The 16456-nt window shown below is 40.7% G+C and overlaps 1 protein-coding gene across 2 annotated transcripts in view; it reads left to right on the top strand.

Moving 5' to 3' along the window:
- The first annotated feature begins 3807 nt into the window (after window positions 1-3807).
- MMP16 (matrix metallopeptidase 16) overlaps window positions 3808-16456 on the top strand; it is a 241348-nt gene continuing 228699 nt past the window's right edge. Inside the window, exon 1 of one of the 2 annotated variants that reach the window (XM_084621483.1) lies at window positions 3808-4315. In XM_084621483.1, the coding sequence (XP_084477609.1) occupies window positions 4184-4315 (132 nt within the window). In that variant the 5' untranslated portion in view covers window positions 3808-4183. The remainder of the gene's footprint in view (window positions 4316-16456) is intronic. The other variant, XM_084621484.1, reaches the window with a different exon arrangement.

The raw sequence follows: 16456 nt of genomic DNA on the forward strand, positions 1-16456 counted from the left end.
AAAAGTAAATTTTAAAATTTAAATTAAGCTGCTGCAGAATTTCCATTCCTCTGAACCTGGGTGCCACAAAATGCAGGAAACATGCCTCAGAATTTAGGTGCATCTTGACACAAAGTTATAGGGGTCTTATCCTTGTCCCATGAAACCATGTATGGGACATCCCACCCTTTGTTTTTATCCTAAATAGCTGCCTATTTGCTTCTTTCTTGACCAACTGGCATCCTCTGGGAGATCTGTTGATGCTCTTAGAAGAGTTGTAGGAGTTTCTGTCCTTTCACAAATTGTTCTGCTGTGCAGGAATATCCTCTCAGGTCTCCTTGCTGTTCGCTCCTCAGCTTCTGTACGAGTCGCCTGTTGCTACTGAGCATTATTTATTTTTGTTTCTTTCTTTAGCTTTTAACAACACCTATCTTATACTCAAGGTGCCTCATATAAATTAAAGGGATGATATTCAACACAAACTATTAAGATTTTACAATCATTATTGAACTGGCGTTACAGCATTACCACAAGCTGAGTGAGTAATCATTGTCACAATCCCAGTGCCATCTGGTTCATTTGTGAGTGCACAGGCATAAAGAGCCCTTGAGTTGAAGTCATGAATGTGGAGAAATTGCTGGGAGATCTGAGGTTTAAAAAGGAGTCTTTCCTGTGTTAGGAGCACCTATTTTTAGAGGTAAAATGCCACATAACAAAAGCTGAAGAGTGGAGATTATGCGGGGAGGGAAGAGGAACCAAGAGGAATAATTGTGTTTTAAAATTTAGAAAATAAAATTAAATGTGAGGATACATGCAGACGAGGTGAGTAGCACCTGACTTAGGAATATGAATGCACCACTGGGATTTCCATAGCTACACCCCATTTCTAACTCCATTCTAATAATTTTTAAAACATGTTTTCATGAAGTACTTAATTTTTACTGTTACCACATTTTTCCTTCAGAAATTTTTCCTTTGTTAATGTATCTTTTTCTCTATCTTTTGTAGTGTGTTTTTCCCCAGTCCTAAATTTCAGCATTGTATAGTCATTTCCCTCTTTTTCTTCTCCCATCAGCCATCTTCTTCTTGCCTCCAAGAGGCTGTGGGGAAACACCTTTACTAGCTACTGAAATGGCCCTAAGCACCATAATGTCATTGATGGATTTTAGCCTCACAAACCACTGTGAGATAGGGGAAATACTCTCTCCATTTTGCAGATGGGGAAGTGAGACCTGGCATGGGCAAGTCTCTTAATCTAAGTCACAGAGGAAGTCTGGCTGAATTGGGAACTAAACCTGTTTCTGAATGAAACTTTCAAACCTGAAATAGCTTGAGTCATTCCTCTTTGGTCAGAGTTAGAGTCAGAGGTTCATGATGGGCAACAGTTCCTCTGCCTCTACAGCCCTCATCTTCTTCAATTTCTCCATGAAGTCTTGGTGGAGCTGGTGAGAACACAGCTGAAGTCTCAGCATTAATACTCTGCTCTACAGCTTCTGGACATAAGATGTAAACACCACCATATCCCAGCTATCTTGGTACTTTGCAGAGATCCTCATGTGGATGAAGAGCACATGGTGAAAGTCCAACATATGCAAGATAGATGTCTCTCTCTCTCACAATCGCACATAAATACACTGTTGTCCCCAAGCTCTCTCCCTTATATACACAAATACATTTTCTCTTGCCTCTTGCTCTGACGCAGATTCTTGTACCCTAGTCCCTTACAGCTCCCCCATTCTCTGCGAGGCACTCACACACATTCCTGTCTCCAGTTTGCAGTGTTCTGTTGTATATAGGTTCTTATTCTGTGCTCGTCATCGTAGTATCTGAGTGCCTTCCAGTAGCGCATTAAGCAGCTTGACTAACATCTGTCATGTGTTGGTGTTTTGCCCTCTTCACATGAGGAGAAGGATGTGCAGCTAAGTGCTTTTTTGTGGTAGCTGTTTGTTTTTTTGTTTTGTTTATATATATAGTTGTGATCCTTCTCCACCACACACACTTCTAGTGTTTGTTCCCCCATACAAACACTCCGGATGGTATTTCTCTCTTTGAAGATCTCCTTTGCCTTACACGCTCCTGGGCCTCTTCTACCCAAGCATACATACATACTCATGCACTCCTAGTCTGAACCATTCCAGATTTTTCAACCCTCATTCAATAAGGTTTAATTAAATAAACTTTATCCCATAAAGTTTGTTTGGGATATTACAGGATATTGTCAGTCTGTCACACTCTGATAAGGATAATAGACAGCACTGGGCCAATAACATATCCTTGTGGGACCCCAGTAACCCCCATTTAATGACCATGCCCCATTAACATTTACATTCTGATCTCTATCATAGATTCCAAGGCCAGAAGGGAACACTGTGATCATGTACTCTGACCTCCTGTACAACACAAGCCATAGATCTTCTCCAAAATAATTCTTAGAGTATATATTTCAGAAAAAAATCCAATCTTCATTTAAAAATTTGGCAATAATGGACAATCCAGTGTGACCCCTGGCAATCAGTTCCAATGGTTAATTACTCTTTCTGTAAAAATGTTATGCCTTATTTTCAGTCTGAATTTGTTTAGCTTCAACTTCCAGCCGTTGGATCAGGTTATACCTTTCTCTGCTAGAAGAGCCCATTATCAAGTATTTGTTCCCCATGTAGGTACTTTTAGACTGTAATCAAGTCACCCCTTAACTTTCTATTTGTTAAGCTAAATAGACTGAGCTCCCTGAGTCAGTCACTAAAGGGCATGTTTTCCAATCCTTTAATTATTCTGGTGTCTTTTCTCAGAATCCTCTTCAATTTATCAACATCCGTCTTGAATTGAACTGGACTCAGTATTTCAGCAGTTGTTGCACCAGTGCCAAATGCAGAGGTAAAATAACTTCTCTACTTCTACTCAAGATACCCTTGTTTATGCATCCAAGGATCACTTTATTCCTTTTGGCCACACAGTTGCACTGGGAGCTCATCAGGAAGCTATACCCAGTTTTTAATCCATTTACTGTGCACTGCATTGCTTTTGTATAATGCTATTTTTTAAATCAGGATGTGTGGTCAAATATCTTATAAAAGTCCAAGTTTGTTATTGCAAGAGTTACCTTTATCAACCAAACTTGTGATCTCATTACAAAAAAAAAAAATCAAGTTAATTTGACAGAACCAATTTTTCATAAAATCAGTCTTGTCTTGAGGTTGCTCATAATGAGAAGTGTATCCAGAGCTGTACAGCAAAGGTCTATAAAGAGGGCTGTGTAAAGGTAGTGTATAATGTGGGATATATAAAGATAATTATACTACAAGTGGACATTAGGGAATGTATAGAGAGCTTTATATGAAAGGTGCATATAGAGAATTGTGTAGAGGTGTTCTTAACAGGGAGGGGGCTGGGCAGTATATAAACAGAAGCTAACTTTGTCCCTCACATACAATTTGGTGTCACAGTATATTTGGCAAGCAGGGCAGCTGATGAAAACGGAGAAGTGGACTCCAACACATTCCTATGAATTGAGGGACTTAAGGAATTTACAGATTTGTCAAACTTCATTGGGCAGGAGAGTTCCTAACTAGGGATTAATCGTGTGCGTGTGTGTGTTAAACTCACTCATCCCACTCCCTTTCTTGGAAATCTGTTCATTCAAACAGTTCTAGCAGCTTGTAAGAGAGCTCCTGCCTTAGAGGGGGGATCAGGTCCATTCCAGCACAGACAGACAGACAGCCTTCCAGGACTGTCTCCTTTAAGATGTCTGTGAGGAGGCTGACCCTGGAGGAGGAGTTATGTAGATTACAGATGAACATTCTGGAGTGGAGGAGAGAAGAGAGAGGAGAGGCACAAGCACAGGCAGGGCAGGGGAGCACAGGCAGCCAGGCAGCAAAGGCCTTGCCGAGCAGGAGGGGGAGGAGGAGGAGGACACAGAGGCGGCTGCTGTGCAAAGGGAAAAGCCTTGTAGGAGCTGCAGCTGTACTTGGACGCCACATCCCCCCCTTACGGGACCGAAGATGAGTAAGAGCTGACCCTGCTGCTGCTATCTGTGTTGTGGAGTGAAGTGTCTATTTCTTCTCCTCCTCCTCCTCCTCCTCCCCTGTTGTGGGTGAACCTGTCTTTAGGGTTCTCCACCAACACTGGGGACTGTTTGTTTGTGTGAGGGGACGGAGAGAGAGCGGAGGGAAAGAGGGCTCTTCCATCCACTGAGGCGCAGTTCACTATGCTCTTACTCGCATTCAGCGCTGGAAGCCGGTTGGATTTCGTACATCATCCCAGGGTGTTTTTCTTGCAAACCTTGCTTTGGATTTTATGTGCCCCCGTGTGCACAGCGGAGCAGTATTTCAATGTGGAGGTAAGATCAGCAGCCGGGTGTATGTGTGAGTGTGTGTGTTTCCTCTCTCCTTCTCTTTCTTCCCAAGGCTGTTCCCCAATATTTGGGCTGCTTCAGTAAAACAGCTCCCCAGCCATGTCTCCGGAGCAGCCAAGACACACATGCACATTGGCTTTGCTTTCCTGCAGCAGCCAGCTCTCGGAGCCGAGTTCCCTTGCCTGATGGATGCCTGTTAGCCTGAGAATCCCCTTATCCTCGGCAGCCCAGAGCTAGACCACATCATTGTGGCCGGGATATACCTCTCTTCTAGGGAAGATACGAATCCCTAAACACAAGCCAGTGGCATAATAAAAGGCGCTAGGGTAGATCATACCCAGACAGCTCGGAGAAAGCTGCAGGGATACCTTTGACTTCAGATGTCTTCCTGGCTTTCTTTTTTTAAACAAAGGGGAAGAATGAATGAAAGAGAGTCGAATGTGGAAGAAGGGGGGGAGGGAAACTTGCTATGTTAGTATATTTCCATGTTAAATATTTAAGCACAAAAGCTGATCTTTTTCGCATTTAAGCATAACTGAATGCTTGTTACTAGAAATGGCTAAATAAATGCCATTTAGGTGCGACTAAAGTTGGAGGGTGGGGAGAGCCAAGAAGGAGATTTTTTTTTTAAATGTAGAAAAGCGAATTAAAATGAATAGCTTCCCAGGCAGGGCTAACCCTAGGAATTTTGCTGCCATAGTGAGATTTCAGTGTATGCTCCCCATTTCCAACTCCTATTCTAATCCACCCCACTTTTCAGTTTTATTTTTTACATTATGCTTTCCATTAAGAAATATTGTTACTAACTACGTCTCCTTTGTGCATATTCTTCCTTCCTTTTTTTCTCCTTGCCTTTCATGGTGTATCTTTATGTATCCTTTTCTGCATAGTTCCCAGTTTGGTTTTCTTTAATCTGATTTTTCAGTACTGTATAATACTTCCCTCTCTTTTCTTCCCATCCACTCCGGTCCTTCACCTTCCTTTCTTTCTTGTCCTGTGTCTCCCTACTTTACACATTTCTTTCATTCTCTCACTCACACTATAATTCCATTCTTTTGTTATCTGCCCATACTTCTCACTTGCTTCTCTCCCATCCATCCCGCTTTCTGAACTTTCTGCAGCACCCATAGACCATACAAACCATTTGTTCCTGTCTCCAGACTGTCTCTCACCCACACACTTGTATTTCCTGAACTCTCTTTCTCTAGCACAAACATACTCTTGTCCCCAAATTCTTTGGGACAGGGATCATACTCTTGTCTCTCTCTCTCTCTCTCTCTCTCTCTCTCTCTCTCTCTCTCTCTCTCTCTCTCTCACACACACACACACACACTTCCTCTTTCCCTTACACAAACTCTTGTTCCCCTAGCTCTCACCCACTTGTACACGTTTCTGCCCAACATTGAAGAAATCTCCCTCAGACACCCCTCTGTCCCTGTACCATATCTCCTCAACCCCAGACACATCTGTACTTCCACAAAAAATCTCTTCCAGGGTAGACATTGGGTCTACCCCCAAAAATCTCCCCCACAGACAGACGTGGTCTCCTTCCCCATCCATGTCCCCCTTCCCCCCAACTCACTCGCTTCTAGTCTTCCCCTGCACACTGGTCTATTCCTCCAGGATCTCCTCCCATACACAATACAGGTCTCTTTCTCTCTCCTCACCCAAGTTCTCTTCTCCTACACACCCACTTCTGGTCTCTTTCCATCCCAAGATTTTCCCACTGATCCAGTACTAGTCTCTCCCTCTCCACCACCAAAAGTTCCCCCCCACCACACATTCTCCTGGAGTCACTTTCCCAAGATCTCCCAACACACACTCGTGGTCTCCTCACATCAGTCTCTCCCCATGTAATCCTGGTCTCTCCATGCCATCATTAAGATTTCCTCCCCACTCAAAACTCCTGGTCTCTTTTGCTCTAAGATCTCTTCCTCTGCCATTTCTGATTGCTCCTCCTCACCACCAATATCTCCAACACACACACACACATACTTTTCTCTTTCCCCCAATATTTCCCTGCCTCTTGTATTAGATTGTAAATTCTTTGGGACAGGGATCATGTCTTTCCATCTTTTTGTAAAATGTGTAGCACAATGGAGCCATGATCCTGATTGTGGCCTTTGGAGGCTACTGCAATATAAATAATAACACTCACTTCTAGTAATTTTCTTCATTTCCCTCAGTATTTTTCCTCACATGCAATGCTGCTCTGTTTCCTTCCCCCTAGTGTTTCTCCCACCTTTCCAAGCTGACGTGCACATTTTGATTCTTCTCTCAACCATGTTCCCTGCTGTACTGATACTTTCTCAACTTCATTCTTTCATTTGTGAATATAAAAGGAATCACTGAGGAAGAGAGGGAGACAGCTTTGTGTACCCTTTCCTGTCTTCCCTTAGTGGCCCCCTGCTGGGGATATAAAAAATTTCAGCTACAGAAGGACTTCCATCTCCCTCTGTAGACTTCTTTGCTGGCCGCTGATCCTGCTGGAGAGATGAGCAGTAGATGGAGTTATGGTGCCAGGAGAGAGAGAGAGAGAATGTCGTAGTCTCGTGGGGCATGAAAGGGAGGCCAGCCACAGCATGTGGGAGGTTTTCAGGGGAAAGAGGAGAAGCTGATTTATTTTTTCCTCTCTTTTCTGTATGGAAAATAGCAGATTTTGAGGGGAAAGAACAGTACCACAAGGAAGAAAAGCTGAAGAGAGGGGGAAAGTGCTTGAACTCATGAGATGCCATTCAGGTTCTCTGTTCCTTTAGAGGTGTCCCATCTCCCATCCCCTCTCTTTCCCCCTGAAAGAAAATGTGTTCCATGCTAGCACTTCCAAGGTATTTTCATTTCCTCACAGCTTTGCAGTTGTCTTTTGTTGTAATATTGAAAGGTGCCACAGTCTCAAAGAAGAAGGGAATGTGAGGCAAAGGACTTGGCAACAATGTGGTGACACTGTGCCATACAATTCTGTGTGTCAGCATCAGACCCATAAAACACTTATGCTCTATAATAAATCAGTAAAATGGAGTATGACAAATTCATTCCAAGATCCATTAAAATACACGTAGAAATTAGGGTGCCTTAAAAAACTAGTGCCAGTTCTGTTGAATTCAGTTCTACTGAATATACGTATTTGGAAAACAGACTGTGATGTGATTATTTTTATACTAATTGAGGTTTCATGTGAATTTAGAATTTTATTTTTTGATTTTTATACTCTCTGATTATATTAAAATTTGGAGGAAATACTGATGAAAGCTATTCAGCATTGGAAAACATGGGATCAATCTATTTGCTATTGTAATTCTGACTCATATAGTCTAACATTTTAGGTGTTGAATAAAATTTGTGTAGAAATGCTGGCTTTCTTGGCTTCCAACTTGAGTTTGTAAGACTGAGCCAAAACACGTCTCAAGGGATACTACTGAAGTTCAAAGAGATTAAATGTAGGTATCGTTCTCTAAAACCACAAAATAGGAACCTGAAGTTCATAATCGGCATGACAATTTTTTTTTAAATCATATTGGTTGTTTGTAAAACTTGTTCTTGCTAAACATCCAGATGGAAGTGGGTGAAGGTCCTGCTTCCAATGATAGCTGACGTGTAATTTCTGAAACATGAATGTCACTGATGACTTTCATATGGTACATATTGTTTTAATAGCTAGACATAGCTGAGTATGATGTAGGTCAGAGTGAGAAATGTAAATGACAGTCATTTATTTATTGTGTTAACCATAGTATTGCTCTCACACCTACACTCTCTGATGTCAATGAAAATTTTGCAAGGGATTTAGCTAAGGGAGAGCTGTAAATCCACCATTTATTTCAAGTATTCATGAGTGATTTGAGTAACAATATTTGAGATCTAGAATTCATGTAAGACTAGTTTTAGGAAGTTTTAGCTTTTATTTTCATCGGTTCCTGGTCATCACTGGAGTTTTGGAGATCACTTTCTAAGGTGTCATCTGCATCAAAAGTTAGGATTAAGGTCCAGATTGTTCATTCCACATTACTCACATAAGTACTGCCATCAAAGTCTGAGGTCTACTTGTGTGAGTGATTGTTCACCAGAGGTTTTCAGCGTTTCCCTAAATTTTTAGTTCAGTCTTACTCTACAAGTCAGATGCATCAATGGGGTAGTAAATGGGATACTAGGTATTAACAAGATATTTAAAATTCAGATTTTTATGCTACTAATTGACAGATCTTTCAGTACAGAATTCCTGTAATGACCTGGCTAGATTTTCTCCTTTGAAAATCTATGTAGGGTAATGGAATTGCCAGACAAACAATTTTTTTTCCACTGGGTTCTTCATTGTGTGAACTGTTTCTTGCCTTATTAGATACTAAATACTTCGAGTGTTTATAGGCAATTTCCCTGTTAAAGACCACAAGCAGAACTCTAACACTCATAGGTAGTTACAAAGATTAAAGTGTAGAATGTGACCCTTAAACTTGTAATTTTGTTGATAACTATTTTCCTAAAGCTGACATTTTTCTATAGTTTAAGAATTTCTGTAATGATTTTTATTTATATTGCATTAAGAACAGTTTCATCTTTTTAATAGATGGCAGGGAGGGGGAATCAAAACCCATTGAAACAAATTACCTATATCAAAAAACAGGGTAGGAGCTATATAGCACATTCCTCTCCCCAACTCTCATCCTGCCTACCCTTACTCATGTAGAGTAGCCCCATCCCAGTTAATGCAACTATACATTTGAGTAAGGAGTACTGGGTGAAGAAGTGTTTGCAGGATCATGTCTAGTCTCCCTAAAAGCATCAGTGTTGGGGGAAATACTAGAGGGAAAAGTATGGCTCATCATTTCTTTTCTAAAGCAGACTGTTATGCTATATTTTCCATCTTCTATTGCTAAATATATATGCTTGGGTCCCTAAGGGGATTTTAAAGTGAGTCCTATTTTAGTATGAGCAACACCTTAAAACAATACAACCTTCTTTCTCTCCTCCCCTCCTTTCAAGTAAGTGTGACAGTTAAATTGCTTATTGTGGAACAAAACACAGTGGAATCAAAACTTCAGAGAAATACTGTCTGGTAGCATTTTTCCACGGTAACAAGCAGCTGAGAACCTCTTTGTTTTCATTGTTAACAAACTTTACAATTAGTGTCCTACTCTTGCTGAATGGTGATACATGACCTTTTCATCCCTACGTGTTGGGTTTTTCTAAACTTTAAAAAACTGATCATTTTAACTCTTCAACCTGTAATTGTAAGAGAATAAACAATTGGGAAGAAAAAAATATCTGCCTCTTCACCTTTATATGTTTTTCAACTGGGAATACTTAATTAGAATTGCAAGTGCTATGCGGTATTGTAATGAGAGCGTGTTACAGAGCAAGCCCAGAAAATACATGTAAAGAAGGAGTTAAAGGTATTCCTTACATTACACACTGCCAGTTGTATTGAAAGGAACTTGACAGGCCCTTCATATTGTTTTTATGTACAAGCATTATACATTACATTCAAGTATTTTAAGGGCCCAGTCATGCACTCCTTACTCACTGAAGTTGTGGGTATATTTATAAAAGGATGCTGAAGGACCATTTGTTAATATTGACCGTGGGTCTAGCTAGCTGGATGAGGTATATCACTCAGTAGAGAATTTAGATATAATGTAATGTAGCCTGTACTTAATTAGAAAAAGCAGGTACAAAGAAATTTAGCTGTGAAGGCTTTTGATAAACAGATCTATACATCTAGCATTGTGCCACAGCATTAATATAAATGGATGTTAATCAGAAAGTTACAGCTCTGGTAGCTAACGGAAGGCTTTTCACGCTCTTCCATCATAAAAAGCAGATGGTACTATGCAATGAATTGGCCTTCCTTTCAGTGTGACTATGAAATATGCATGGAGATTATTGTTTGGATTATTGTATTGCCTGCTATAATTCAAAACATAATTCCTGTGTTTAAGAATACCAACAGATTAATGTTCTACTGGAGTGAAATATTATTTATTATTGGTATTACAGGAATATGGAGGGGCCCAGTCCTGGATCGATCCCCATTGTGTTAGGCAATATGCAAACACAAAACAAAGATGGTCCCTTTCCCAAGGAGTTTACACAATCCAAGTCATATGTTAGTTCTTTAGGGCTTCTATGGTTTAATGAGAGGGAACTGTTTAGAATTGGAATGAATCTCATCTACCATTGTTTAGTATTTGAACATCAAATCCATTAGTAGCTCTCAGTTTTATGAAAGAAGAGGTTTGATTAAATAAAGTATTTTGTGAACTTTGCAAGATAAACATAGCAAACTGCAGTGTATTTATCTTTTATTTCATAAGATCTTTATATAACAATTATTGAATTTATTGCCTTAAAAATTCAGCTTCCATCACCCAAGAGGCCATCCTACAGTAAAATATTATGAAATTAATACATTACCATCCATTGTTTTCTCAGAGTGGGTGTATTATTTTTTAAGTGGTTTAAGATTTATGCCTCTCTTTGTCAATTTTATTTGAATCCATCTAAAAGGTCAGTGCTCTAGGCACCTTAATTCTGCTTATTCACTCAGCAAGGCTCAGTTGTAAGAGTTTATAAAGATAAAATGGTGAATTATATAGATTTCAAAACATTTTAATCTGTATCTGTCCTCTCAGTTTTAAAGTCTTTCCCCTTCTTTTACCTTAACTCATGATTGGTTTATGGTGTTAAAATCCTAGAAGACTTCTTCTTGATGTTGTTTGAAGGTACTTAATATAACCAATCTTTTTAATGCTCTTGTTTAATCATGAATGCGGTTGACCCCTCCATATTGGATTACAGTTTATTACCTGGCCCATTTTCCATCTCCACTCCCTGCCACTCACCATAATCTGAGGGGGTGGGTTGACTATGCTTGGTTTGCTGTCTCTGATGTGTCGCATGACAGATTTGGTTTCAGTTTGTATTAAGAAGACCTATATTGGAATTCCAAACATGATTTTGCTTGCTGCAGAAATGGATTTTAAAAATGATTATGGTTAGAGCTTTATTTTTTAAAGAGAGGTCATGCTATTTGGAACCGTTAGTTTATTTATTGGTTGCTTGGCAACTATTCATTCATGCTACTGCTTATGACCATTCGTTATAAGCATATTTTAGTGTAGACTAATAACAATTACACTGTAACAGCTTATTTCAAGGAAGAATTACAATTGACAAACTGTAGAAATGGAAATACTTAGTTATATAATTTATCTGTTGATTGAAACTGTTGTGTACTGTTTCTGTGTACTGACAACAGCTGCTTTATACCACTCAAGAAGTGACTGCCTTTTAGTGATGGGTGAAGTAATTCTTTCATACCTCTTGGAGTGTTGTAAGGATTAATTAACTAATGGGCTGAATCTTAAATTTTTTTGCACACTCAAATCTCCCATTGATTCCACAGGCAGGTTTAATCGTTTGATCCTGCCAGGATCCTATTAATTTTAATGCATTGAGCATTAAAAAAGAGGCAGTCAGAAACCTTGCAGAATCGGGCCTCAGATTTCAAGTATTGCAGGCTTGGGTCCGGTGTTTGAAAAGTACTTTAAAATCCTGAGCTGAAAAGCAGTAAATAAATTTTATTACTACTACAGTGGAGGTGTGGCTGAAACAATGAGCCACAATATTTTCTGCAGAAGATTCAGTGGAAAACAATGAAAACTTTCATTACGGTGCATGATAACAGATGAATAAAACATGTGATTTTTGTATTGTGGAGGAAGATTATTTTTGAATAGTTTTCTGGTTGTTCTGTATGGGCCAGCTTGCGACTGGATCTCCCCCCCTCCCCACCCCCTTGTGCACTCAGTCCCTGCATACTGTCAGGAACACAGGACTATTTCCTACATGTGCCCTAAAGGATGCCCAGCACACCAAAGCCACAGGGAGGAGGCATGTTTGTCTCTTTCCTCACTACCCAGTTGGCCTGCAGATGGTGTAGCCTGTGCATCAGAGAGCTGGGAGAAGGATTGTGCCCTGAGGAATAATCCCTCCCTCTGATTCCCCTGGGAGGGTGCCACTGCATCCCATCCTTTCCTTAAGGGCTGTGCTTATATGGCACACACACTAACCCTAGATGCTGTAGGATAAGTCCATGTACCTCATCTGCAGTCCCATCAGCATTTTCCCTGATATGACACAGTTGATTCTGTTTCAGTAAGATGACTTCATTCATCTTTCTCCTCTCCCCTCCCCAATCTTCTAGCATTACAAAGTATCAGGCTAGTTTCACACCTTTGTGTAGAAGATTGTCCTCAGACAAATCTGCCCTTTCATGATTTCCTCACCTTCTGGAGGAAAAGTCGACTTCTTTGTTTCAGTGGTCCTGTTTGTTTTTGTTGGCCAACAAACACATCTCCGGCCTCCAGTGGGGGATGCAGGCTGACAATGGGAAAGATTCCTCTTCCAGTGAAATGGCAGCTAAGGGGCAAAGGGGAAATGACTTAGAACATGGATAGGTAATACAACAGAAAAACAAGCATCCCTTTTATGGAAGGGAACACCCTTCTTTGATAGGTCTCAATGGATTTTCATGCAATGTTCCAGGGAGAAATTGTCTTCACTTTTGTGCTGTGTCTTGTCCCTTGGGTGACAATCCTATTGTGCTGCCCTTCCCAGTTCTAGCTGTGGGTTGCTTGATGTGCTGTTAGAGGAGCTTTTTAACCCTCTGTCTTCTCCATGAAGCTGAAGCTGAGGTTGTTGTAGCAGTTTATTTACATGCAGTGGTTTGGATGTTGCACAAATCTATTGTGAGGAAATTTCATTGTTAACTGTAAGTAAAATTAATGATCTGTCTACAAAATAAAACTATTATATTATAATTAGTTGATATCACCTTGATCAATCAGTCCGTTAGCCCTCACAGAGAGAGCGCTGATCACAACAAGTCGTTCGTGTTGTTCTAGCTCAGTGGTTTTCAAATTGTGGGTCATGACCCAATACTGGGTCGCGGAATGTAACGCACTGGGTCATGAGGGTTCTGGTCAGCACCACCGACCGGGCCATTAAAAGTCTCATTGGTGCTGCTGCCCGGCTAAGGCAGGCTAGTCCCTACCTGTTCTGAAACTGTGCTGCCCCCCAGAAGCGGCCAGCAGCACGTCCGGCTCCTAGGCTGGCGGGCCACAGGGCTCTGTGCGCTGTCCCAACCTCGAGCACTGGCTCTGCACTCAAATTGGCCGGGAACCAGCCAATGGGCACTGGGAGGGGGACGGTGCCTGTAGGCGAGAGCCATGCAGAGCCGCTTGCACAACTCCACCTCAGAGCCAGACCTGCTGCTGGCTGCTTCCAGGGTGCAGCACGGTCCGTGGTGCTAGGACAGGCAGGAAGCCTGCCTTAGCACCCCCGCTGCGCCGCTGACAGGAGCCGTCCGAGGTAAGCCCTGACCCAACCCTTTACACCAATCCCCTGCCTCAGCCCTGAGCCCCTGCCAAACCCTGAGCCCCTTACTGTACCCCAAATCCCTCATCCTGGCCCCACGCCAGAGCCTGCACCACCAGCCCAGAGCCCCCTCCCACACCCTGAACCCCTCATTCCCGGCCCCACCCTGCAGCCCTCACCCCTGCACCTCAACCCTATGCCCCAGCCCTGACCCCTCCCATGCCCCAAACCCCTCATCCCCAGTTCCGTTCGGTTGCGGGCATCAACAATTTTCTTCAACTGGGTTGCCAGAAAATAAAGTTTTTTAAAACCACTGTTCTAGCCAGTCCTTCAGCCTCCCGCTGGCCAGGCTGTCAGTGGCACTGGACTCCCGATCAGTATAGTGCATCACAGCCCAGAACCGCCCTCTTCGGCCTGCCAAGTAGCTGGGATTACAGGCTTGCATGCCGAACCCAGTATTATAATTAGTAATAGTATTAAACTAGCTAAATATACAAAATGATTCAGGTCACTGCAGACAGGGCTGTTTCTCATTGCTTCTTTATAATTTGAAAAATGTGTTCTGTTTTTTAGTTTCCTGACTGACAGTGAAGTGCTGTATTCTGATGCTACTATAACTTCTTTCTACCACATAAATAAAATTATTTATTTTCCTCTGAATCTTCCATATGCTTTCAAATGGAAGAGGGGAGGCAGTGTTGTCCAGAGGTTAGTGCACTGTTCTAGGAGGCAGCAGATTTGGTTTTTATTCTCACTGTTCCATTCTGTGATTTGGGCAAGTCAATTTCCCTTTCTCTGTGCCTCAGTTTCTCCATATGTAAAGTGAGAACACTGTTGCTTCCCTTCCTTTTTAAAGTGCATGAAGACCTACAGCTGAAAAGTGCTATAAAAGAGCTAAGAATTCTTTTTCTTTCTTTCTTTCTTTCTTTCTTTCTTTCTTTCTTTCTTTCTTTCTTTCTTTCTTTCTTTCTTTCTTTCTTTCTACAAAAAACAATAATAGTAATAATAATACAATAATTAATATGTTAATTATATTTAATTTTAGGTAGCTGTGCTAGAAGATTTCTACATATATCAACAAGAATACCAAAACATAATTTCTTTTAATTAGGCAGTTTTCTCAAGAGCAAGTGGCAGAACAGAAAAAGCGACTACAATTTCCACAACAACATTCCAACCCACAAACATGTGCAAATTAGAGCTGTAACATAGTAGCAAATGCTTGCAACAAGCTTAAAGGGAACTTGCTTTACATCCTCCAGATTCCACATCCATAACAATCTAAAAGTCTCCTTTTTGGATTGAAACTTTTCGTGCTTAGTTTCAGCCTGGAGATGAATTTTACTGGGAACATTTGAGTAAAATCTGTCCAATTTCACTTTTGCATAATCCAAGGGTAAAAACAAATACTGGATCTGATCTAAAGCCCACTGAAATCAATGGAAAGACCCCTATTAGCATTAATGGACTTTGGAACAGATCTAAATTTTCCACTCTAAGAAAAATTGAAAACAATGTTATTTTAATTTCAATGTGGGTATGTATATGGTTTCATCTCTACAGTATCAGAGTGCCTCCGTATTAGTTTTGTTATTTATTTGGATTTTTATGAAATATAACACAAGAGAACCCTTTTAATGCTCTGGGCAACTTTGACAAAGTTTTTTTTTTAAATTCATTCATGAATACCCATGACTTTAGCCTACTATTTTATAGATGGAGAAGTGATGCGAGGAGAGGTTAAAGACTTGCCATGGTCACCTGGGATGTGAACCTAGTTTTCCTGAGTCCCAGTCCAATGACTTTAACATATGGCCACCTCCAATCCTGCATCTAATTTGATATCTTGTTTTTAAATGGAAATGAAGTTGCAGATATAGATTTGTGCCACTGTGTATTCTGAAGAAAGTTTCATCTGATGAGGGTGATGCATCATGATTATTTCTTTTATAAACTAAATATAATTTATTAAATAAATATTAATAAGATAGACAACCCACTATCACCCCTCTTTCAAGAATCTTTTGGAAATTTTATATGTTTGCATGACACTATTGATGTCACAACAATTGAATAGACACAAATTCTTGAGTGGTAACAGCTAATTTAGACACTTTCATTTTGTACATATAGTTGGGATTATTTTTTCCATTGTGCATTACTTTGCATTTTTCAACATTGAATTTCATCTGCCATTTCGTTGCCCGGTCACCCAGTTTAGTGAGATCCCTATGTAGCTCTTCGCCATCAGTTTTGGACTATCCTGAGTAATTTTGTATCGTCTTCAAATTTTGCCACCTCAGTGTTCACCAACTTTTCCAGATCATTTATGAATATGCTAAACAGCACATGTCCCAGTATAGATCTTTGGGGGACCCCACTGTTTACCTCTCACATTGTGAAAACTGACGATTTATTCCTACTCTTTGTTTCCTACCTTTTAACCTGCTACTGATCCATGAGAGGACCTTCCCTCTTATCCCATGACTGCTTATTTTGCTTAAAAGCCTTTAGTGAGCCTTGTCAATTGCTTTCTGAAAGTCCAACTACACTATATCAACTGAATCACCTTTGTCCACATGTTTGTTGACCCCCTCAAAGAATTGTAATAGATTGGTGAGGCATGATTCTCTTTTATAAAAGCAGAGTTGAGTCTTCCCCAAAATACTGTGTTTATATATGTGTTTGATAATTATGTTCTTTACTATGGTTTCAACCAGTTTGCTTAGTCCGGAAGTCAGGCTTCCTGACCTTTAA

This window comes from Lepidochelys olivacea (genome assembly GCF_965140295.1).
Source record: "Lepidochelys olivacea isolate rLepOli2 genome assembly, chromosome: 2".
NCBI lineage: Eukaryota > Metazoa > Chordata > Testudines > Cheloniidae > Lepidochelys > Lepidochelys olivacea.